At 37.7% G+C, this 24,567-nt stretch overlaps 2 protein-coding genes across 2 annotated transcripts in view; one reads left to right on the forward strand and one right to left on the reverse strand.

Moving 5' to 3' along the window:
• The first annotated feature begins 434 nt into the window (after positions 1-434).
• ZCCHC9 (zinc finger CCHC-type containing 9) lies at positions 435-9,663 on the forward strand. Its single transcript, XM_049766300.1, has 6 exons — positions 435-489; positions 1,414-1,855; positions 4,781-4,931; positions 5,684-5,776; positions 7,849-7,917; positions 9,495-9,663. The coding sequence occupies exons 2-6, from the start codon at positions 1,469-1,471 to the stop codon at positions 9,611-9,613; spliced, it is 819 nt and encodes a 272-aa protein (XP_049622257.1). The 5' UTR covers positions 435-489; positions 1,414-1,468; the 3' UTR covers positions 9,614-9,663.
• A 6,184-nt stretch (positions 9,664-15,847) lies between these two features.
• ACOT12 (acyl-CoA thioesterase 12) overlaps positions 15,848-24,567 on the reverse strand; it is a 43,540-nt gene continuing 34,820 nt past the window's right edge. The window contains 4 exon segments of the mRNA XM_049769089.1: positions 15,848-16,018; positions 16,314-16,440; positions 17,939-18,067; positions 21,388-21,521. Coding sequence (XP_049625046.1) covers positions 15,848-16,018; positions 16,314-16,440; positions 17,939-18,067; positions 21,388-21,521 — 561 coding nt within the window.

Consider the following 24,567-nt stretch of genomic DNA (forward strand, 5'->3'; position numbering starts at 1 on the left):
GTCTGCTCAGAAATAGCTCCTGGCAGGCACGGGGGACCGTATGGGGCGCCGGGATTCGAACCGATGACCTCCTGCATGAAAGGCAAATGCCTTACCTCCATGCTATCTCTCCGGCCCCTCAAACTTCAATTCTAAGATCACCTTCTCGGGGAAACCTCTTCAAGACCCTCATCTCATTTACCCTCCAAACCATCAGTAAATTATAAATTCTAGACATCCCAGATTGAGGAATTCTCTTTACTGGGGTCCCACGTTCAAAACAGCACATCCCATGACCTGGGCTCCATAAAGAAAAACCAGCCCCATTTGCAGACTTTGAAAGGGCCCCTAGCACCGTATATATATGAGCATGAAACTTCCGCTGGCCCGCGGCAGCCGCTCCTGATGGACGGAAGTGACGTCATCTCGGATCGACGCACTTCCTGCCGCTAGCGCCCAGCCTGGGTTTCTCTGGCCGGCAAACTCCGCTGCTCTGGAGGCTACTTCCTGGTAAGAAGCTGCGTGGAGCGGAGGAACTTGAGCCCCCTGGGGTTTCTCTGGTTCTTCGAGAGGGCGGAGGGATTGGCTGCTGGATCCCGAGGCCCCCCTGGTGCCAGATGGGGTTGGATTGCGGGATGCGAGGCCGCTGGAGCGCGGGCGCAGGGGCCCATCGGGCGCTGCTGCTCATACCTTGTCACTGAGGGGAAACTCCCCCCTGTCACCGGCCAGACTTGATTCGCTTAACTTCCCTCTTCCGCCACTTCCGGTCCCCACATCTCTTTATAACAGCACTGTAGTATTTTTATATATAAATACATATTTTAATATTTAAACTTTCATATTAAACATTTATTATATTATAATATGTTGACTATTATTAAACATTAAATATTGATATATATTTATATTTGAATAAAAATAAATATATAATTATATGGCATATAATTATATATTATAATATATAAGTATATGTGTATATATATATATGTATACTTGACCTGTCTGGGAGTGTTGTAAGAATATTCTTCAAAGTATAAGATTTCTATAAACTCACTCATTAGTTTGGTACATGGTTTGCGTTGTAGTGGCAAACCCTAGCCAAGGCAACTTGATCCATTTTCTCCCAGAAGGCCAGAGACATGGAAATAAAGGACTGGAAAACTGAAGAATATAGACCAAATCCCTTGGTTCACTGTAATGCTGTATATTTTGGCAAAATTTAAATTTTTGTTCTCAGGGAATTGTTTCCCAACTTGAAGCAAGCTTGCACTTGTATTTGTATGTTTTGTTTTCATTGGTAAGAGCTAGATTTGCTTATAGATATGTCTCTGCAGGATGTTATTAAATAGATACACCTAAGTGAGTTTAAGAAAATGTCTAATCATAACTATCATAGACATGTGATTTAGCATGTAACTTTTATTTGTTTTTTAGTGGTGTTTATCAACCATATTTGTCTTAAAGATTAGTAAGTACTTCCGTTGAGACCATGACTAGGTGGGCACGAGTTACCACGACCCAAAACAAGAGACCTTTCTCTGCAACATCCTGGGAGGACTTGAAGAAAGGCTCCTCCTATGAGGGAAAAAGCCAGAACTTACGAAAGCATCAGCAACGTGAAGTCAATAAGCTGTCTCTTAAAAAGGATGCACCCCATGCAAAACACAAAAAGAACAAAAAGAAAAAGGAGTACTTAAATGAAGATGTGAATGGATTCATGGAGTACCTAAGACAGAACTCACAGATGGTTCACAATGGGGAGAAGATAGCAACAGACAGTCAAGAAGTAAGGGAAGAAATAGCAATTGCTTTAAAGAAAGATAATCGTCGGGAAGGAAGACGATTAAAAAGGCAAGCAGCAAAGAAAAATGCCATGGTAAGGCCATTGCTTCCACCAGAATGTGTGTGGCCTTTTATGATTAGAACCTTATATTCTCAAATGTCTTTTAGTAGAGGCTGCTTGTTGTTTTAGGTAATGCCCTACCTCCATGCCATCTCTCTGGTCCCCAGATATATATTTTTAAGATTACTTTTTAGAGGTTATATGAGAAAACATTATTTGTAGATAAGATAGAATAGTGCTGAGTGAAGTTAGTGGGAGAGAGACTGACACAGAATGATCTTTCACATGTGCAGGGGCTGGGGGGTAGAATGGGGATAGGATGGGCAACAACTATGGTGCAGACACTATGGTAGAGGAAAGTGATCAACCAGGAAGAGGAGGTGGTGCTGAAAGGTGGTTAAGAGCTATGTATGAAGCCGTATCAGCAACTGTAAATTGTAGTGTAGACCATAGTGCAAAATGTTTTATAAAGTATAAAAATTTAATAAATATTAATATTTAATGCATTTTATAAATATAAAATATTTATGAAGTATAAAATATAAAGCATTTTATAAAGTATAAAATATAAATATAAAGTATTCCTCTTATAGGTAGACTATGGGTGGGAGGGAAATGATGGGGATTGGTGGAGGGAAGTGGACACTGGTATTGAACCATTGTATGCTTGAAACTCACTCATGAATAACTGCAACTTATTGGTGACTTGTAAAAATATATTTTTAAAAAGGAAAAAATATAATAGAAAGGATATCATTTGTTTAGATTTGGACAGTTTTGTTTAAATTACAACTTAAAATAGGTTAATCTAATTTAAATTTCATTCAAGTTGAAATAATTTCATTCACACAAATAGCAATTTGAATTGCAGAGTATTTGAAAAAGAATGTTATATAACCCTATGAAGAAAGGTTTGTGTTATAATTAAGAGGCAACGGCTTTTTTTTTTAATTTTTAAAACATTTTTTAAAATCATGGTTTGCAAGTTATTCATAATAGTTTTTTTTCAGTTACAAAGTTGTTTATGATTGAGTTTCAGTCATATAGCTACTGTACAGCATCCTTCTCTAGTGCATATTTCCTGCCACCAGTGTCCCTCATTTCCTCCCACCCTCCCCACTGCCTTATGTGGCAGACATTTTTCTTCTCTATCAAAGGCTTTTTCTTAAAGAAGTGTTTTATATTAACAAATTTGAAAAATAACATATAGCTTGTGTCACTTATCTTCAGCTAATTCTCTTTTTATTTAAAAAAATGTATTAAGATTTTGAAGTTTACCAATAGTTTTCCATGTACATACACATTCAATTTAAGTGCTATTCAAGAAATTTGTGTGTGTTTTTTTAAATGTTTTAAATTTTTATTTAAGAAATTTGTATTTGGAAATCAGGGTATTTTCTTGCCCTGAGGCTACATGTGGTCTTGGTGAAGGTGGCAAGTCAGTGGTGTTGGGAGTAGGCAGTAGAAAGTGGTGTGAGGGCCTGGGAGGGAAGTATGGGAATGGAATTGGGGGAAAGGATGACTGAATTCAGGGCCTCTAGCACTGTGCACGATCAGTTAAGCCACATCCCCAGTCCCTAAAATTAGGTTTTAATTGTCAGGTTACTCAAGGCCATCTTGATTTTAAAAGAACCCAAGTCTTCCAATGGTGGTGATCCGTTTTTCAGCAGTAGTTTTTTCTGTACTTGTAGAATAAATACACATTTTGTGTTAGAACCAGCTCTTTAAATGTAAAAGTTTCTGCAGAGTAAAGGAACTTAATTCTTGTTTAGTATGTTATTAAACAAGGGAAAAAGAAAGAACCTACTTTCAAATACATGTTTTACTTTGTGTATTTAAACTTGATTTTTTTTCTCCTTTTTTGCGCCACCCCCAGCGATGCTTAGAGCTTACTCCTGGCTATGTGTTCGGTATTCAGGGGACCTAATGAGATACCAGGGATTGAACCCATGTTGGCTGCATGCTCCCTACTCATTGTACTATTAACTTGATTTTTAAAAATTTTGGGCTGGGGCCGGGCGGTGGCGCTGGAGGTAAGGTGCCTGCCTTGCCTGCGCTAGCCTAGGATGGACCGCGGTTCGATCCCCCGGCGTCCCATATGGTCCCCCAAGAAGCCAGGAGCAACTTCTGAGCGCATAGCCAGGAGTAACCCCTGAGCGTCACAGGGTGTGGCCCAAAAACCAAAAAAAAAATAAAAATAAATAAAAATTTTGGGCTTATTTTGAAAGGATAAAAATAAAATGATGAGCTAGTCATTAATCAAGAAATAATTGTATCTTTCCAGATTAGATAAAATAGTTTAAATAGCCTCTTTGGTTATGCTGAAGCTCTCATTCAGAAAAAATATCTCCCAAATTATAGGTAATAGGTAAGACAGACAAACCATTATTTTTAATACATTATATTTTATAAATATGGATATAGCCTAAAAAGTAGAACTTATCTTTCTGAATATTAAAGACATATAACAACAATATACTTTTGGTATGAATTCTTTGACTTCTCTTATGCTTATAAATATGATTTGAGGGCTAGAGAGATAGTTCAGTGGGCTGAGGGCATACTTGCATGTGCAGGTTTAGTTTGATCCTTGAGACTTCATTGGACCCTGAGCACTGCCAAATGTGGTCCGTCCTCTCAAAGTATGATTCAAGGGCCAGAGCAGTAATACAGTGGGTAAGGCACTTACTTTGCATCTGGCTGACCTGGGTTCAATTCTGATACTGTACTGGATCAAGAATATTGCCTGAATACTGAATTTTCGAAGGCTAGATATACGACTCTCTTATGGAAGCTTATTGTTTAGCAATGCGTGAAACACCTTATTTTTTATATAGATAACAAAGTGATATCCAGGCAAATAAATAAATGACAGGTGTTTTAAAGTTTTTTGATAATAAGAATTGATAAGGCCAGTATAGGTTTGCCTTGTGGAAATACACTTATTTTTCTTTTTAGGTATGCTTTCATTGTAGAAAACCTGGCCATGGGGTTGCAGATTGCCCAGCTGCCCTTGAGAATCATGATATGGGAACTGGAATATGTTACCGGTGTGGGTCCACAGAGCATGAAATAACCAAGTGCAAAGCGAAAGTAGACCCAGCTCTAGGTAAGTTTTGTGTGTTCGGTCTGGTTACTGGGAAAGTGGCCCATAAGTATTGACTGTTTCTATTTTTGTGGTTGACAGAATTTGTTATAAATATGTCATTTAAATTTAGCTCTCTTTTTTGGGGGACTACCCAAATAGTAGGTAGAATTTAGGGGAATCCTGTGACCACTTGAAGCAATACTTGCCAACTGTGTTGGATAGTTCATTGTCCAGGCCCGTGATTCAGTGTTGTTTGTCCAGCGTGGCTGGTGTCTTTTAGGTGTTCTGGGTGGGGGTGAGAAGTAGTTGAACTCACTACTGGGGGTATGTAGTAGTTGAACTCATATCCTGAATCTGCAATTCATATACTCCTGATCGCTTGAGCACCCTGTAGCCCCAGCTACTTAATATTTTGGAATCCCATGAGATTAAATTTTAAGTTGTGTTAAGGTAAATACATTTTCAGGCTGGAGTTATAGTACAGTGGATAAGGCACATAACTGACCCAGGCTTGATTCTGAGCACCATGCATCATCCCCTGAGATCCCCGCCAGGAATGATTCTTGAATGTAGAGCAAGAAGTAAATCCTGAGCATTGTTAGGTGTGGTCCCTAAACCAAAACAATAAATAAGTTTTCTATTGTATTTGTAATTTTTGTAATATTATAATATTTGTAATATTTTATATCTATATTTGTAATATTTGTTAACACGTATTTGTAATACATATAACCAATTCAGGCTAATAATCAACCATCCCTTATTTCTTACAGGTGAATTTCCTTTTGCAAAATGTTTTGTTTGTGGGGAAATGGGGCACCTGTCTAAATCTTGTCCTGATAATCCCAAAGGACTTTATGCTGATGGTGAGTACCTTCACCTTACTTTCCTGAGTCAAAAATGGTGAGTTGGGCTAGAGAGATGGTACAGTGGGTTTGACACTGGCCTTGCACACACCAATTTAGGTTTGATCTCTAACATCACATATGGGCCCCCAACCCCTGCAAGACAGTAGTGGCCTATGAGTGCAGAGCCAGGAGAAAGCCCTAAGCACAACTGGGATTTTGCCCCCCCCCCCAAAAAAAAAAAAAAACAAGGGAAGGGAGTTTGCAAGGAGAAAGGGAGTTACTAGACAAGTTGTGTTTTAAATTGATCTCTTAAACCAGGAGTCTCAAACTCGCAGCCCTCGGGCCATTCGCGGCCCTCTGTACAACATTTTGTGGCCTTGCCCTAGAGGAATCTTTTTTGTTTTGTTTTGTTTTAGTTGTTTGGGTCACACCCCCCAATGTTCAAGGTTTACTACTGACTTTGCACTCAAGGATCACCCCGACTTTGCCTCCTGCGGCCCCCAGGTAAATTGAGTTTGAGATCCCTGTAAACCATTCTTGAATAAATTCTTAAGCAGCAAATCTTTTTTTTTTTTTTTTTTTTTTGGTTCACACCCGTTTGATGCTCAGGGATTACTCCTGGCTACTTGCTCAGAAATTGCCCCTGGCTTGGGGGGACCATATGGGATGCCCGGGGATCGAACCACGGTCCTTCCTTGGCTAGTGCTTGCAAGGCAGACACCTTACCTCTAGCGCCACCTCACCGGCCCCATTAAGCAGCAAATCTTGAGAATTTCATTATTTTTATCTAGTGCTATTCTGTGTTCTGGTCTGTATAACAAGATTTGATATCTTAACCAAATCAGAAAAAAAGTACATTTCAGACATTTGATGCTTCAACATCTTTTTTTTTTTTTTTTTTTTGGCTTTTGGGCCACACCCGGCGGCGGTGCTCAGTGGTTACTTCTGGCTGTCTGCTCAGAAATAGCTCCTGGCAGGCACGGGGGACCATATGGGACACCGGGATTCGAACCAACCACCTTAGGTCCTGGATCGGCTGATTGCAAGGCAAATGCCACTGTGCTATCTCTCCGGGCCCACTTCAACATCTTTAAGAGTGTATTTACAAAAAAAATTAACAGCATAACAAATAGATTGTATCTCAAACTAATTGTATTTAAAATTTTAAATAGAGTGTTGTGAATTTAATCTCAGCATAACATACCATTTTGGGTAGAAAGACTGGTATATACTATTCAGTATTTGTGATTTCAGCTTCTGAAATATTCCCTGTCTGACATATAATTCTGATCTTTGACTCAGTGTCTTGAGATCTTCACAAAAAAGTTTGTGATATTTAAGATTAAATTTAAGAAGGAAACTGTCATCTGTTCATCTGAATTATTTATTAATGAGATGTCTGGTATCTTTGGGTTCTAGACACCTCTTGTGTTCATAGCTTGGGTTTCCTTGGAGAAGTAGGTGGGAAAGCATTGCTTTGTCATTGTCATGCAAGAGTTATCTATAGTCCAGCTCCACTGCTCACTAGCTGTGAAACTTTGACCAAGTTTATTCATCTGTTATCTATAAAATGAAATTAGTGTATTTAGAATTGGAAGTATATTTCGTTGATCCTGAGATGTATGCTTATTTGACAATATCTCTAAGCTCAGAACCATTCTGTCTTTGGTGAATACCATTGAATTAGTGATCTTTTTTTCAAAGAAGTTTGTAAAATAATAATACATCTTATAGTCAGTCTGGTCTTAAATTTGATGAATTACATTATTTACCTGGAAGAGTTATGAGAATTAAAAAACAGGTGTCATGTTCCACTGTACAATAATAAAATATGAGCTTGGAAATCACTCAGTAATCCCTTGCATTTTGAATTTTTGAAGCTGGTTACATAACATGACTGATAGGGAAAGAAGACTTTGCTCTGTGAGGTGGAAGGGGAGAGAGAATGGACTTCTTAATAGGAGTGGTGACATCTACCCATGTTCCTGGCTCCAACTACTTTTCCAGTTGACAAGGTGGTCGAATTAAATAAGGTACTAAAAGTCCTATGTAAGTATATGAAATTTTCATTGATTTCCTTCTTTCAATAGGTGGTGGCTGCAAACTTTGTGGCTCTGTGAAACATTTTCAGAAAGATTGTCCTGAAAATAAGAATTCAGGTAAGATTTTTGGGCTTCTGTGTAAAAGGATTGGTTTAGGATTCCTCTGCTATCTATTGCATCTTGTTATTCATGTCTTTGAGGTTCTACTGATTTTAAAGCAGTTTTATTTCCTATTACATTCATGACTTACGTATCACTGTTGGCACTAGATACAGTAGTGATAAGTATTAGCTGCTGTTCTCAGGTGGGGAGAAGAGTGACCAGTAAGTCATAAGTCATAGGTTACTCTGATTTTATAAAGTGTCTTAGTCATAAGCAGTTACATTATCTAAATAATGTATTTAAGTATAGACCTAATTCTGTTAACTGAAGAAAAATATTGATTCACAAAGAAAAAATAAAAATGAAAATAATTTTCCCCGTCCAATGATTGATTATCCTTATATATACTTTGTACCAGAAGAATTCAGGTATGATTGCTAAAACTTCCAGAATATGTGAAGTACACTGCGTCTTTTCAGTAATATTTCCTGCCTACTGAAATTACACTCTAAATTATCAAAATCTACATAAACAGATTACTCTTTAGTCTAATCTACTGTTCTCTAAGAGATTGTGCCTTAAAAAAGAAGCTTCAGAAATGATCATTATACTTTTGGCACATATGGAGGAAGTAGAGTCGGTGACTACATTTTCTTACCTGTGTTAGAATGATGATAATTCTAAATGAAAGAAAGCAATAATAGGGCCAGAGAGGTAGTACAGCAAATAAGGCCTTGCAGGTTGCTAACTGAGACTCAATCCCTGCACTCCATATGAAATCCTGCACTCTACCAGGAGTGATTTCCTGAGTATAGAGCAAGGAATGAGCTCTGAGCATCGCTGGTTGTGGCTCAAGAACAAAAAAAAAAGAAAAAAAAAAGATAGGACTGCCAAGTAGTGTTCCATGAAAAAAAGCATGTACACACACACACACACACACACACACACACACACACACACACACACACACACACACACGTTCAGAAACACTAAAATAAAAAAGTTGTATTTTGCTTTGTCATGGTGCTTCTGAAATAAATTTACGTATTCTTACTTTCCCCTAACATTTAAATATGAAAAACCAAGAGTTCTTGTTTACATGCTTGTCTAGAAAAAGATAGTCTTTACTACGTTGTAGGCAACAAGATTGAAATGATGAAGTGGAATTTGAATTCTCCCTCCTGGGAGGATTGCCACTTCCCAAATGACAAGACTGACAAGCAGATGTTGTATAATTTCACAGGTGGAATCTTGTGCATTTAGAATTGATGCTTCATAAGTCTTGCTGTTTACAGACTCTTGGAATTCATTGACTCTCTAATGATGAACTCTGGGAAAGAATGAGAGAGCTTTCTCATCAATTTGTGCATTGCAAAGTAGTTACCGCATTTCTCTAATTGGGATGAGAAATTGCCTGTGGTACTCTGAAATCAAGGGTTATAATCAATTATGGAATTGCTCACTTTTTAGTGATGAAATCTTCCCTCCTTGTGATTATCCGTATCAAAGCTAGTTCTCTTGCTAAGCCAGTATCAATCTAGATATATGTTTGACGGTCATTCTTACATTTTCACTTGTGTATTCCTTTACAGAGAGAAGGATCACAGTTGGTCGCTGGGCAAAGGGAATGAGTGCTGACTCTGAGGAACTGTTGGATGTGCCCAAACTACAGAAACCTAAAACAAAGACACCTAAAGTTGTTAACTTTTGATAAGCGCTGTTCCTCTTGTCAGTCATTACTTCATTGTTTCATTCTGAACTAGGTTTACTTTGTAAGTTGGATCTGGGCTTCGAGGAGGCAGGTTTCATAACTGCCAGTTTGGTGTGTCTGTGATCAATTTTCTGAGTTCCGTCCTCCAACAACTACGGTCAAGGTAGAATCCAATCTTGGATTGTCTGAAAGAGTATCTTTCATCAGCAAGAACTTAGTTGTAATCATGTGGTTATATAGCAGATTGTAACTTTCAGCTTTTATTAAAAACAATTATGCATTTTTATGAACTACAATTAAGGGTAATAACTAAGGGTAATTCCTTTGCAGTTGGAATGAGTCTTTGAGAAAATGAATTTTTGCATATATTTTCCTTGTTCAAAGTATCAGTTTATTATTACAAATTTATTTATAAATGTAAATGTTGAATAAAAGCTCATTTGCTATTTGGTTGTTTTTCCAAATACAAATTTCTGAGTAGAATTTGCCATTGCCCATTAATGACCTTGTAAATCCCTTAGGGAACAGGCTGTTTTATGAATCAAGTGAAACAAGAATAGAGATAAAAGAATATCTCAACTGAATTAAAGCTTTTTCTTTGCCCTTATTTTTTGAGAGTGAATCTAACCAAAGTTTAGTTTGAGGTATTTAACCAGAAGGATGGCACTTAGCAGATTGTTCATCAAACTTTAATACCATTTGGTCATGTTTAAGATGAGTCAGGGTGAGCTGCAAGCATCTCCATAATAGAACACTAATCAGAAACCCATTAGCTTCTTTGTTTGATTTGCTGAATGCATGCATACTTAATACATATATTTCACAGGGGCTCAAGACTCCATTGTACTGTATAATGCAATATCTAGTGGATTGTGTATTTCATTTGGAATTTTACCTGATTGGCAACATTTGTAACTGAGGGAAGCAGCTGTGATTAGTCACTGATGCTTCAAAAGCAAAATATTTACCAAATAAGAAAAGAAACACTTTTCTCTGTTTTAATGTCTGCACAACTCAACAGTTCTAGCTTAATAGGAGCTGTTCTTTTCTTTTCAACAAGAGAAGAAAACATGACAGAATACTGCTCAGCATCCCAGAATTTAAGGAAATGAGTGTCATTCAGTAGGAACTGCACATGTCATGCAGCTGGGAAAGGATAGTAACGCTGCCTTAGTCATTCACTCCAAACACCAGATTGAGTTCACCTGTCCTATTAAGAGCAAAGGCTCTAGTCTATAGAGTCTAAAACCTGTCAGCTGCAGGCTAAGTAAAGGGTTGTTTGGTTTTTTTTTTTTTTTTTTTTTTTTGTACAAGCTTCTAATGCAGGAGTGTTAGTCTCCTCCCTTGGATTTTTTTTTTATATTTGTTCAGATTAAACTTTTTTTAAAAAAGATGTTACATGGCCAAAAAGATAGTACAGCAGGTACACTTTGCCTTGTACACTGTTGACCCAGGTTTCATCCAGGTGACCCATGTTGTGTCCTCCCTCCCACCACCACCCACAGCAACTGTGGTAGAGGGAAGTGCTCAACCAGGAGGAGGAGATGCTGAAAGTTGGTAAAAGATGTATTAAAACCATATCAGCAACAATACTATAAGCCATAGTGCATAAAACTAAAACAAAAAAACCACCTTGCAGACTGGTTTAGAAGTGAAGAGAAAGATCCACAAGAAGCTTTGGAAGTGTGATTGGTTATGTAGGGGAAAATCTTACTCTGATATCAGAGAAGCAAGTGTATAAAAATTGCAATAGAAGGAAAATTTTTTGAAATTTAGTCAGAAACCAAGTTAAGAAGAATTTTAGTAATATGGAGGCCAGAGACCCTGATAAAAGAGGTCTTTGTGAAGTAATGTAGATGGAAGTTTTATATGATGCGTGAAATAAGGATATAAAGACTAAACTCATAGATAAATGGAATACAGATTACTTGTAGTAGGCTCAGAAAATGGAATCAGAAGTGTTATTTTACATTATTTGATTTTAAGGTCAGAAGTAATAGAAACTATGAGAAGAAACTAGTATAGTTAAAGAAATTCCTGAAGCAAAGGAAAAAATTAAAATAAGGCAGTCATGGAGAAGTTTAGTGAAATTATCCTTTGCTATGGCTAGCGATGTGTCATTCATTATAATAGATGACAGATATGGAAAGTGCATAGGTGGGAAAAATGGTAAAATTTCTGCCTAATTGTATTTTCTCAGTAATGTAATTTTTAAGTATGTAGTTGATGTGAATGGTAGAAGATTTAGGAAGTTTGAAAAGGAAAAAGGTCATAGAATCAAAACTAGGTGAAGAAAGAAGGGAAAATATGGAAAGGGATAGTGCTCTGTGGAAAATGACAAAATTATTATTATTTTCTAATCTATTTTCAAATGTCCGTAAAAGATAAATGAGAATGAGTTACATCTAATCCAGTCTTTCTGGAAAACAATATGGAAATTCCTCAAAAAATTGGAAATAGAACTCCTATATGATGCAGTAATACTACTTCTAGGGATATACCCTAGGAACACACACACACACACACACACACACACACACACACACACCAGTACAAAAAATGCCCTCTGCATTCCTATGTTCATCACAGCACTATTTATCACAGCCAGAATCTGGAAACTATTCAGGTAACCCAACAACAGATGAGTGGCTAAAGAAGCTGTCGTACATCTACACAATTGAATGTATACAGTTGTTGGGAAAAATTAAGTCATGAAATTTGCCTGTACATGGATGGGGATGGAGACTTATGCTGAGTGATATGAACCAGAAGGAGAGGGATAGACAGAATAGTCTCATCTACAAGATATAAAAAAAATAAAAGAATGGCAATAATATTCAGATATAATTAAGATGAGTGCCAGGAGGATCAGCCCATGATATAAAGCTTGCCACAAAGAGTGGTGAGTGCAGTGAGCATTAACTGTAATGACAACTACCACGGCAATGATAAGAGTGTGTGAGAGAGAAGCAGAGAGAGAGGCAGGGGCTGGGGTGGGTGAGCGAAATGGGGGACATTGGTAGGAAAATTGCACCGGTGAAGGTGGTTTATGTTCTTTGAAACCCAACTATGAACAGTTCTGTAACCATGGTGTTTAAATAAACTTTTAAAAAATGACAATGAGAAGTAGTATCATTTTGGTCATTTTTTGTGTAATATTTCATACTTACAAATAGTAACCTGGCATATTTCTGGATTTTGAATCTAGTAGTAGGTTAGTGTCAAGAATCCCAAAAGATCTGAGGTTAAGGATTTTCCTTGTTGTAGTGGATATCATGTTCACTTCACAAAGGGTTTGAGGGGCCAAAGTGGTGGCACAAACAGTAGGGCATTTGCTTTCACACGCTAACCTAGGACAGACCGTGGTTCGCTCCCCACCCCCATGTCTGATATGGTCCCCCAAGCCAGGAGTGATTTCTGAGCGCATAGCTAGGAATAACCTCTGATCGTCACCAGTTGTGGCCCAAAATGCAAAAAAAAAAAAAACCAACAAAACAAAACAAAAAAGGATTTGAGATTCCTATTGGCTAATGGATTTAGCTTGTTACTGTCTCATGTATGTTGGAAGATGGCACAGAACTCTTGATTTAGAGTCAAATGTCATAATATTCTTGGCACAGCTAGAAGCGTAAGGATCAACATATTTATGCTGCTTTCCCCTCTGCTATGGGATTGTGAATTCAAACACAGTGTGGGAACTTCGAGCCCAATCCTCTGAGCATGTTACATACTGTATATCAAGAGACAACCAATAGAAACACTCTGCTAGGAGAGTACAAAGTTACACTAAAGTCACCTAAGAAACTAGCTAGACTCAGAAGATGAAGTGGCTGTCTTGTAATGTGGTAGGTCCCTACAAGTCTGTGTAATAAACTGTCCCAATAATTACATGGCTGAAATAAATCATGAGAAAATTTATAATTGAATTTTATAATTGAATATTTAGAAACACAAAAATTCCTTTACAGATACATTCCTTTGCAGATAACATATGATATTTGGGAGGTGTTTTTATTGGGGGCGCACTAGGTAATGCTCAAGGTTTACTCCTGGCTCTTGCTCAGGGATCACTCCTGGCCATAATCAAACCCAGTTGGCTGCATACAAGCAAATGACCTTAGTACTATATTATCTCTTCGCCCCTCATCATATATATATTTTTTCTCATCATATATTTTTAACACCACTTTTCAAAGTTATTTCTGAGACATGCAATAAGACAGGTGATTAAAATCATGGGGCAGTACATAAAAATACTCTAGTTTCTTTAGATTTTTAAAATTAAAATAGTTCATCATTTCCTTGAAGTGTTTGAATATAAGGGCAAACTATAATCTTCTTATCCATGTTCACATTTTCTCTCTAGACTACTTTCTTTAAAAGATGATAGGAAAACTGAATACAAACCACAAACTCTGTTGCATTAAAACCAAGAAGAATTCAGAGCAATGAGCTTCCTTACTTAATCAAAAAGATTTTGGTTCTCTTAGAAGCAAGTGAAAAAAACCCTTACCATCAAGAGGTAAGAAACCATCAAGAAACCTTGAATGTTCCTTAATATACTTGGGTACAGAAAGGAAAAAATAATCAGGACTGCATTTTATTTTTCTTCGTCCTTTGTCTCCAGGGAGCTTGAGGTGAGTGCTGATGAACTAGTTTATCTGCTTACCCTTGGAACAATTCTATTTACTTAAAGTCTGGGTCCCCAAGAGATCCATGGAGTTCCCACATTGCCTTTAATTCAACTGCTTTAAATTATCTCCCACTCTATCCTAATCTCTCTGGTTTTTCAGGTATCTGGTTTCTCAGCTGTCACTTTATCCTAATCTCTCCGGTTTTCCTAAAGTGTGCCAGAAACATTCCCATCTTGGAGACTTTACAGTTACTTGTTCTTTGTAGAAAACTTTCTACATTTAGAGATCCTTGTGGCTCAATCTTGCTTTGCCTTCAGTATTTTGTTCAAAAATATCTCTGTGAAGTTAAGCTTGCCTATCAAAGAAAATCCAACAACTGTTTCCAATGCCTCTCTCTCTTTCCCAGCACTTTTCTCTCTCTTTTATTTTTTTCTTAATTATTTTGGCTGCACTGGGCAGTGCTCAGGGGTTACTCTTGTCTCTGCATTCAGAAATTACTTCTGGCAGACTCTGAGGACCATATAAGATGCCAAGGATCGAACCCAGGCAGGCTCTTTGTTAGACAAATGCCCTACCTACTTTGCTCTCACTTCAGTCCCAGTACCTGTATCTTTCTTAATTGTTTTTTAAAATATCACTTTTCTCCCAAAATTCATGTATAAGAAAACCCGATGATACTGAATAATAAAAATAATCCCATCAGATCTATCCTGGTTATGTGGATAGAAAAGGGAGTAGAAAGGGAAGAAGGGAAGTGTACAGTTTAATAAACTAACAGCAGGATGTACCTACTACCTATGAGTGCTCTGAACACCAATGGAGAAGTCCATCACATTTTAAAAATTGTCTTGGAGAGGAGGCTAACTTGACATATGCTGGCTTGTCTTATGAGTCAAGACAAATCACAATCGGAGTAGAATAATGAATGTCAAAGTCTAGGGAATAAAGTGCCAATGTAATGATTATGAAGGAAGATCACAGTTAATATTCTTGTTCTCTGTAATATCACATTTTTCAGATAGTTTGTATGTGTATATATAGCAATAGACACAAAATTGGTCAGCCACCTTGAATATATGTTAAATGACACTAGTAAAGTAGCTCCTATTATTAAAATGGATTGGATTCCATTATGTTTTAATGTCTTCCTAATTTAAAGCTCTCTAAAACATGTAATACATCTTGTCAGATGCTTCTGTCACACAGGTACCTGCTGTACATCGAACAATCCCACAGTATTCATCAACCAGCCAGCTTATCTTTTCTAAAAATAAGATATAAAACAGAACATGTTTTATCTCTAGTCTAAGGAAAGTTTATGATGATTTAAATCAAATCGAAATCTACTATTTTATAGAACATGCAGTATTGCACATGAGCAAATTTCTGGTGCCTATATCCCAGGGAGAGTACAAATAATAGATAGTCTAAAACATATTTTAAGCTCTTTTATTCTTACCATAAATTGTCAATGTTTAACTTAAGATACCCTTTGTTTTAAAAATCTCCAATTTTGCTTAGGTTGATTATGTTATTGTAGATCCCAAATTTGACAAATGTAAGGGCTAAACATACTTGGGTGGAAAAGTGGGTAATCAAATCACAGGTAATAAAATATTATTACATAAAGTGTTCATATCCCATCACTGGTAGTAGTCTCTATGAATTGTATGCAGGAGGCCGCTGTCTCTTCAATGGACCTTGACCAGCCACCAAGATTTCCAGCAAAGTAAGGAAAGATGCTATCAGAAATCCGGTTAAAGTAAGAAACCTGTTTCCAAAAGAAAGCACAACATTTTAATTTCTTATTAACTTACAACTTTTTCAAGCAGGAATATGACTTTTATTAATGAAGGGTAGATTATTATCCTGATCTTCAGGGGACCTTCTACAATGGGATGGAAAGAATGACCTTACAATCCCCTTGTTGTGGAAACACATTACAGAATTACATTGATTAGAAAATTGGAACAAAATATTTGTTTATACTCATGGGAGCAAATTAATGTGCAGAGTCTCTCTACCAGTGGGAGCAAATTAATCTGAAGATGTTTCATTGAACTTACAATGCATGAATTGCTACCAGTAGCATGGATGAGGAATCCAGCACATATGATTTCACTTCTGATGTATTGTGGAGAGGGTGGAACTGATGGCAGAATAACTGACTTCACTGCAACGATGAAAGCATTGCTAAAAGAGAAAATAACTCATTCTAAGTTCTTGCAAAAAATGTAGAAAGTATTCAATAAAATTTAAAAAAAATTTATAAAATGAAGAAAGTAAGCTACTACAATTAGTGAAATTTAATGTGTATCAATAGAAATGAAATTATGGAGTTACAGATAAGATTAGTGATCATTAAAAAGATCCTATACCTACATCAAAGTATGAGCTATTCCAAATAAAGACCTTCAGTCTTTGTTCCCGAAGAATTACATATAATTTACATAAATCCACAATGCTGGAGCCAATCCCCAAATTGTTTTTTTTGCCCTCATGTGTTTCAATGTCAATCCTCTTTTTTTCTTTTAAAATTTCATAATATACATTGTTTTGAAGAATGTTTTATCAATAGACTGAAGAACAGAAATCCTTTAATTCACCCTAATCATAATTTAATCTCATGCGAGGATGACCAATGCTAACATTTTGTTATGTATCTCTCTGGACCTCTCTATACATTTATGTATAAAGATATATATTTTTCTGGAAACATAATCATTGAATTAATACTTGTCTACAATTTGACAACTGGGAAAATTTATGTATTAGTGTTTGGCATACTTTTAAATGACGGCAGAGTATTCTGTAGTATGGCTCTACTATAATTTATGAAATGAAGCTTTAGTTTATTTCTCATATGTCTTGCCATGATAAATGGTTCTATATTGAATCTCCATGTGTATTAATATTCATATATATGTGTGATTACGTATATAGGATGGCTTGGACATAGAGATAATGCTGGCCAGTTCCATTTGTAACCCTGATCTGTCTCAGCAGCTTTCACTTACATCTTTGAATTTGAACTCTTGGGATACTATTCCTTTGAACTTAGAGATCATGCACTGAAAAGTACAATGCCCATAGCAAAGCTATGGACAGCCACTCCTATTCACAGTCCTAGCTGATAACTGGCCATTTTGAATGCTTAGCATAAAGGTTTATAAATTCTATACTATTTATTTATTTAGCTTTGGGCCGCATTTGGTGATGATCAGGAGTTACTCTGGCTCTGTACTTGAGAATCATTCCTTGAGGTGCTAGTGAACCATATGGGATGCTAGGGATCAAACCCAGGTCAGCATAATGCCAGGCAAATGCCCTAACCTCTGTACTATCATCTCTCCAGTTCCCTAATTATTGATGCTTGCTTTTAGCTGCATGTTTACTACTAATGGTCTGCTTTAAGAGTTTTCTAAATATCAGTTTTACATCTGCATAGAGAAAAAAGAAAAGGAACTATATAAGGATTGTAGGGTGCTTTGCACGTGAACAGCATTTAATAGATAGATGCTAATTGTTTTTAAATGATAACTAAAGAGCCTTTATAAATATAAAAATATTTCAAATGTACATCACTTAAGAAGAGAAACTTCAACACTTAAACAACACTTAAAATCCTTATTTTTTTTATTCTATTCTATACTATAAACATTTCTCTGATCCTTAAATTACACATACTTACTCATCTTTGATTGGCCTTCTTAGGGATACAAGTACCACCAAGTCCTTGGGTTTGCCTTCATTCACTCTAGGACAGGTGATATAATATAGCTGATCATCATCACTTACTGAGTCTATGATCTCACAGGACCTATGTAAATAGAACAATGAAAGGCTGTACTTTTCTAGCTGCTATTAGAGACATTCAACTAATTTGTTTCATATAAGTTCATTTTTGATGTAGACATTTAACTTCTGCTCACATAACTACCATCCAGCATAATTTATTTTGTTTATTATTTTGTATTTATTTATTTTGTTTTTTGGGTCACACCTGGCTGTGCTCAGGGGTTACTCCTGGCTCTGTGCTCAGAAATCGCCCCTGGCAGGCATAGGGTACCATATGGGATGCCAGAATTCAAATCACCATCAATCCTGGATTGGCTGTGTGCAAGGCGAACACCCTACTGCTATGCTATCTCTCAGGCTCCTCTTTTGTTTATTTTTAAGATTTATTTATTTATTTATTTTCGTTTTTGGGTCACACCTAGCAGCGCTCAGGGGTTACTCCTGGCTCTATGCTCAGAAATCACTCCTGGCAGACTCAGGGGACCATATGGGATGTCGGGATTTGAACCATCAACCTTCTGCATGAAAGGCAAATGCCTTACCTCCATGCTATCTCTCCGGTCCCAATATTTATTTATTTATGTATTTATGTATTTATGACCTTTGGGCCACACCAGAAGTGCTTAGAACTTACTCCTAACTTGGCATCCTGGACTTGAACTTCTACTTCTACTTAGCACCTTGTACTCCTGGCAGGGTCAAGGGATCATATGGGATGCATTGGAATGGATAGAGCTCAGGTCAGCTGTGTTTAAGACAAATATCCTACCCAGTATATGACTCCAGCTCTCCAGCATCATTTCTTTGTTTGCGGGGATGGGCACACCCAGAAATACCTAGGGATTAATTCTGGCTCTTCGGTCAGGAATCACTCCAGGTAGGAACATTTGAGATGCAAAGGTTTGAACAGGGTTGACTTCATCCAAAGCACGAAGTACCTGCTGTTCTATCACCCTAATCATTCCATCATTATTTATTTTTTATTTTTTGGTTTTTGAGTCACACTGGTGGCGCTCAGGGGTTACTCTAGCTCTATGCTCAGAAATCGCTCCTGGCAGACATAGGGGACCATATGAGATATAAGATGCCAGGATTCGAACCACCGTCCATCCTGGATTGGCTGCGTTCAAGGCAAACACCCTATCGCTGTGCTAGCTCTTCAGTCCCACAGCATTATTTCTTTTTTTTTTTCTTTTTTGGTTTTTGGGTCACACCCGGCAGCGCTCAGGGGTTACTCCTGGCTCTACACTCAGAAATCGCTTCTGGACCATATGGGATGCTGGAATTCGAACCACCATCCTTCCACTTGCAAGGAGAACGCCTTACCACTGTGCTATCTCTCTGGCCCCCAAATATTTCTTAAACTGACTTTAAAAAGACTGCTTTGTCAAGAAAAAATATTATATATTATTTATATATTTATGTTATGTAATATATATTATATATTCATATATTCATATTATTATATATATGATAAAGAGAATGGAGGCATCTGATTCTATATTCAAGTCACTGCTCTCAACACTTCAGAGACTAACATTTAATGGTTTTCTACAAATTATTTTTCTCTAGATAAAAAATATTTTGAAGCCTAATGAGTTTTTGGGGTTTTTTTTTGGGGGGGGTCACACCCGGCAGTGCTCAGGGGTTACTCCTGGCTCCATGCTTAGAAATCACTCCTGGCAGGCTCGGGGGACCATATGGGATGCCAGGATTCGAACTGATGACCTTCTGCATGAAAGGCAAACACCTTACCTCCTTGCTATCTCTCCAGCCTCTTTGAAGCCTAATGATTTAATTATATAGACAATCCAAAAATGTAAAGAAAAATGATTTATTGAAGAGACCACTAACTTTGGAGTTCTTCAGAATCTGTTAGGCTAGTTAAATAAAAAATTTTATTTACAAGAGTTAGATAATAATATCCATTGGGTTATTATAAAAAGTAAATGAAAACACAGAACCTGAAATATAGTAGGTGCACAAGAAAAGTAAGTTGATTTAGACTCATGTCATTCGTTCATCCCTCCATGAATTCAAGGTGGTTGAAATGTCAGGTAATAGAAAATAGTAGAAGAAATATTGGAAAAGAACATGGATGCTTAGACATAGTTATTTTTAAAAACTTTGCACTTACAGAGAACTTACAAACATGATGCAAGAAACCATGAAGTGATTCGTCTTCTCTTAGAGTGGCTTTTTATGAGAGCATTAACCAGCATGTATCATACTGGTGTCTAAGCAGATAGCACTCTTGACCCTTGAGATGTTTAACTTTAGTGATAATAAATCATTTACTATGTAGCGTTAATCATAATGCTATTTAGACATTTTTAAAAACATGAACTTCTACTTCATCAAGATGATAAGTAAAAAATCAAGCATAAAATAGGAAGCCAATTGCAATGTTCCTGCCCTTTCAGCAAAGTGTTCATGAAGCCTTTGATGCTGCTGTAGTCTAGGATCTGTGACTTAGAATGAAATGGGATAGGAGTAGGGTGAATACAATTACTTCCTGTTAGTGTCGTTGACAAAGTACATATCTCTGAATTCTAGGCAAGAAGGGAGAGTGGGGGAAGGAGGCAGCTAACAGAAGAGATAAAGACTTTCTGGAGTGGATCTTGATCAGACATCATGGCAGTAAGAAATGGCTTCCTCTTTTAGCTTCTCCATAGAGTTAGGCTTCCTAAACAATGAAGGACCAGCTACGTATCTGGAGAGGAAAGTAGGAAGGGCAATTTGAAATTTACTTCTCAAGGGCAATGGTATTGTCTTTTATAGAGTGCAAAAGAATGTGAACCTGAAAGAATTCTTTTCTGGATCATCCCTTTGAGGCTTATACACTCTTGGCAAATTTCAGAAGTTCTCTCATGTTGAAAGGGGATACTCTCAAATTTGAGTGACTGGTAGGATTATGATAAATGTGGGTAATCTATCAACTCAATCTGTTGGCTCAATCTAGAGAATATATAAAGGATATTTTTGTTTGGTCCCCATGGCATCCAAAGCTATTTTCTGTGTAGATCAAACTTTCAAAAATTTCCTGAATTAAAAAAATGAGTCCTCTGCCAGATAATTGAGATGAACTAAAGGACATTTTAATAGGATGTCATGGTTGGTTAAGAAGATATTTAATATGTAGTTGAGGGGCCAGATTGACAGTACAGCATGTAGAAAACTGCCTTGTGCTGATCCTGGTTTGATCCCCCTGGAACCCTTGTAGTCCCCCTTAGTCTCGAAGACAGTGATCTCTGAGCATAGAGATAGGAATAAGCTCTAAGCACCACTGAGTATGGCCCCAAACCTCAAAACAAATAAATTTATAATTTAAATTTTACTTACGTGTAGTGGAGATCCCACAGAGGCCTCTTGGTAAAGTCAGACAAGAGATGATAGGCTGTGTGTGCTGGTCTTTCCACATGCTTTTCAACCCAAACACATAAAGTATCAGGCTCTTCCAGAGTATATATTTTTATCTAAATGATTACAACAAGTAACGAAAAATTATAAGAAAAATACATGTATTTTTTTTACCACAAACCCCACCAATATGCATACATAGTTATAAGTAGACTGTACTAGCTAAGGTATCTTGGTATCTGAGTAATGACAAAGCCAAAGAATGACAGCCATACTTCAAATCTGCACACAACTAGATTGATCAGGAGGTCCCACTCCCATGTCCCCTATACCAGTGTTACTCAAACATGTTTTTGGAAATGCCCCCCCACCCAAATTTGCTTAATTCCTGTGGTCACCCTGTCCTATCATTATCCCTATCATTTATCATTGTTCTCTGCAATGGCACCTAATTAATGTTATTTTCTTTTTTGTTTGGTTTTGTTTTTAGGCTATACCTGGAAGTGCTCAGGGATTTCTCCTGGCTCTGCATTCAGGAATTATTCCTGGAGGTGCTCATGGGATGTCAGTAATTGAACCCAGGTCAATTGTATGCAAGGCAAACACCCTACCCACTGTACTATTGCTCTGGATTCTCCCCCCCCACCCCACCCCCCCCACCCCCCCCCCACCCCCCGCGCAGTGATGCTACTTTCACTGTGATCCTTTTTGAATAACCTGGGGGCCACAGCTGGGCTAACTGACCCACAATTGAGAAATGTTGCTCTTAAGCAACAGGGACTTACTTAGAGGAAAATAAAGAACTCAAGCCTCTCCTCTCGTTAACTCTGTGAAATTCCTCTGTTTTTTGCCTGGACCAGCCAAAGAAATTTCCAAACTACTAGGTCCATCCAGGACTCCTCTCTCTCCAGTACCAAGAAGTGGAGGCTGTCCTCAGGAGCATTTTCCCAGGATGGCAGGCATAATTTCAGGAGGTCCCAAGGGAGCCAGTCAGCAAGCTCACAGCCTCAGCCTCTCGGGATAAGCCCCCAAAGCACATTATTTGTTCAGCACTAAATATTCATTTGTTTGTGAATCACTAGAGCTCATCCTTGGGGAGACCCGCTGCGGGGTTTCTAAGGCTTATTCCTTGTATCAGAAGTGGTCTGATGACTTGGGGACCCATTTGACATATACTTAAACAGGAATGCATCCCGTGTTACTCTAAACTCTCCCTTTCCTGCCAATAATCAGACCTCTGTGTTCAGCAATGAGCACATTCCTATCCTTCCCATTTTCCATCTCTTTCAGGCTGTTTTGAGTTAGTGTTGCAATTTGCCATTTTATAATCATTCCCATGGCAACAAGCTGTGAGAAGACAAACACACACAGGGTTAAGACTTCAATACAGGAATCAAGCAGATGGAAAAATCAAGCTGTGAGGGAGAAAACCTTTAAGCAAAAATATCTTTAAGAAGTGAAGGAAGAAATGTGAAATTAAAAGCGGTGTAGGAAGGATGAACTGTTTTCCTATACTAGCTTCTCTTTCTAATTGATCTTAGAGACAAGACTGACTTCAGCCAGAGCCAACAGCTCAGTTATAAGCACTAATCAAACTGAAGACAAGGAGTGGGGTTTCAAGTGGCTATTGGGTCTCAGGGTAGCATGGATGTGCCCAGTTCTGCCCCTACTGAAGCTGCAGAAGGAGGTTCCATGGTGTAAATAGAAGGAGGTTACTTCTATTTCACCTTGAAGTTTGATGGCTCTAAATCAGCCTTCAAGGCTTTGTAATATTAGAGAAGGTGAGCTAAATTCCTCTATCCGAATTTGGTATTGGGATAGTTGGTGAAGGAGTAGGGTGTAGAAAGCAGTTGGGGGCTTAGCACTTATTCAAAATGGAATTCTATACCCTCCAAAATTCATCGAAGCCCTAGACTCTAGTCACTTAGTGTGCAACAACTTTATCTGGAATTGATGCATTGTAGATGGAATTATTGAGATTAAGATCTCTCATCTAGCATGATATAATTATATATTTATAAAAATGAGATTTGAAAAATTAGAAAGGTGATTTTGGTCACCAACATGAACTGCAAGTAGCCTAAAGATTAAAAAGTTGGAGATTGGGTGATGTATCTACAAACCAAGGAATGTCAAAGTTTTTTGGCAAGCCACCATAAGTGGGGACATATCTGGAACAGAAAATCCACCAACACCATTCGCCCCTGCCCCGCAAGTAATGGATACTGCTAACACTTCAATCTTAGACTTCCAGTGTTCAAACTTGCAATATATGCATTCATGTTTAAACAATTTCCATTATGGTACTATAGGATTAGCCCTTGAAAACTAATTGAGCACTTTTCTAGGAAGCTACAAGCCTCCTGCATCCCAGGCAGACCTCAAATTAAGGAGTCACCATTGAATTTTGGCCCTACAGAGACTTCTATGGATTCAGTGCCCAATGCTGCACTCAGCACACGAATGGCACTTGATCCTTCCCTGAAGGTAAGCTCACTGAAAGTCCTTATTGCTCTGCTGTGAGGACTCAAAACAGTGAGATCCATACTAAGCAGATAAAGCAGAAGAATAAAAGGAGTTGGTGTTGGTCAACTTTAGCATTTAATTTAAAAATATATAATGATATCATCTTTGATTATGATATCCCCTGATTTTGGTGAGGGGCATAGCTAGGTGTACTCAGGACTTCCTCCTGGCTCTACACTCAAAGATCATTTCTGCCAAGATTCAGGATATTACATAGGATTCCAGGGATGAAAGCTTGATTGACTACCTTACCTATTGTACAATATCTCACCTTTTAAATTTTAGTTGAAATTTATTTTGGCTTTCAAGTGAGGCCACAATGGCAATTCTTGGCCAACAGAACCAGTGATCCAAGGTGAGGGCCCAAGAATCATGTGCTGCTTAGGTGATGCAGAATGGGGAAGTACTTCAGTTATACCAGTAGTGCTCTGAATCCTCCAGGGCCACCTCTGGTGATGCTCTGGGAACCATGCAGTGCTAGGGGTAAAAATGGGGTTGGCTGCATGAAGGAAGGTGTCTCAACACCTGTTCTATATTTTGTATTAGGATAAAGGCTCACTTTACACCCTACTATTTTAGAAAAATTGACTTTTTGCTTGGTGAACAAATTATTTACATAAACAGCTCTCTTTCATG

Source organism: Suncus etruscus, chromosome 2, assembly GCF_024139225.1.
Source record: "Suncus etruscus isolate mSunEtr1 chromosome 2, mSunEtr1.pri.cur, whole genome shotgun sequence".
NCBI lineage: Eukaryota > Metazoa > Chordata > Mammalia > Eulipotyphla > Soricidae > Suncus > Suncus etruscus.

Coding starts and splice junctions, on each gene's coding strand:
- ZCCHC9 (XM_049766300.1), top strand. CDS start 1,469: ATGACTAGGTGGGCACGAGTTACCACGACCCAAAACAAGAGACCTTTC. Junction 4,932..5,683: donor GAAAGTAGACCCAGCTCTAG/GTAAGTTTTGTG, acceptor TATTTCTTACAG/GTGAATTTCCTTTTGCAAAA. Junction 7,918..9,494: donor TCCTGAAAATAAGAATTCAG/GTAAGATTTTTG, acceptor ATTCCTTTACAG/AGAGAAGGATCACAGTTGGT.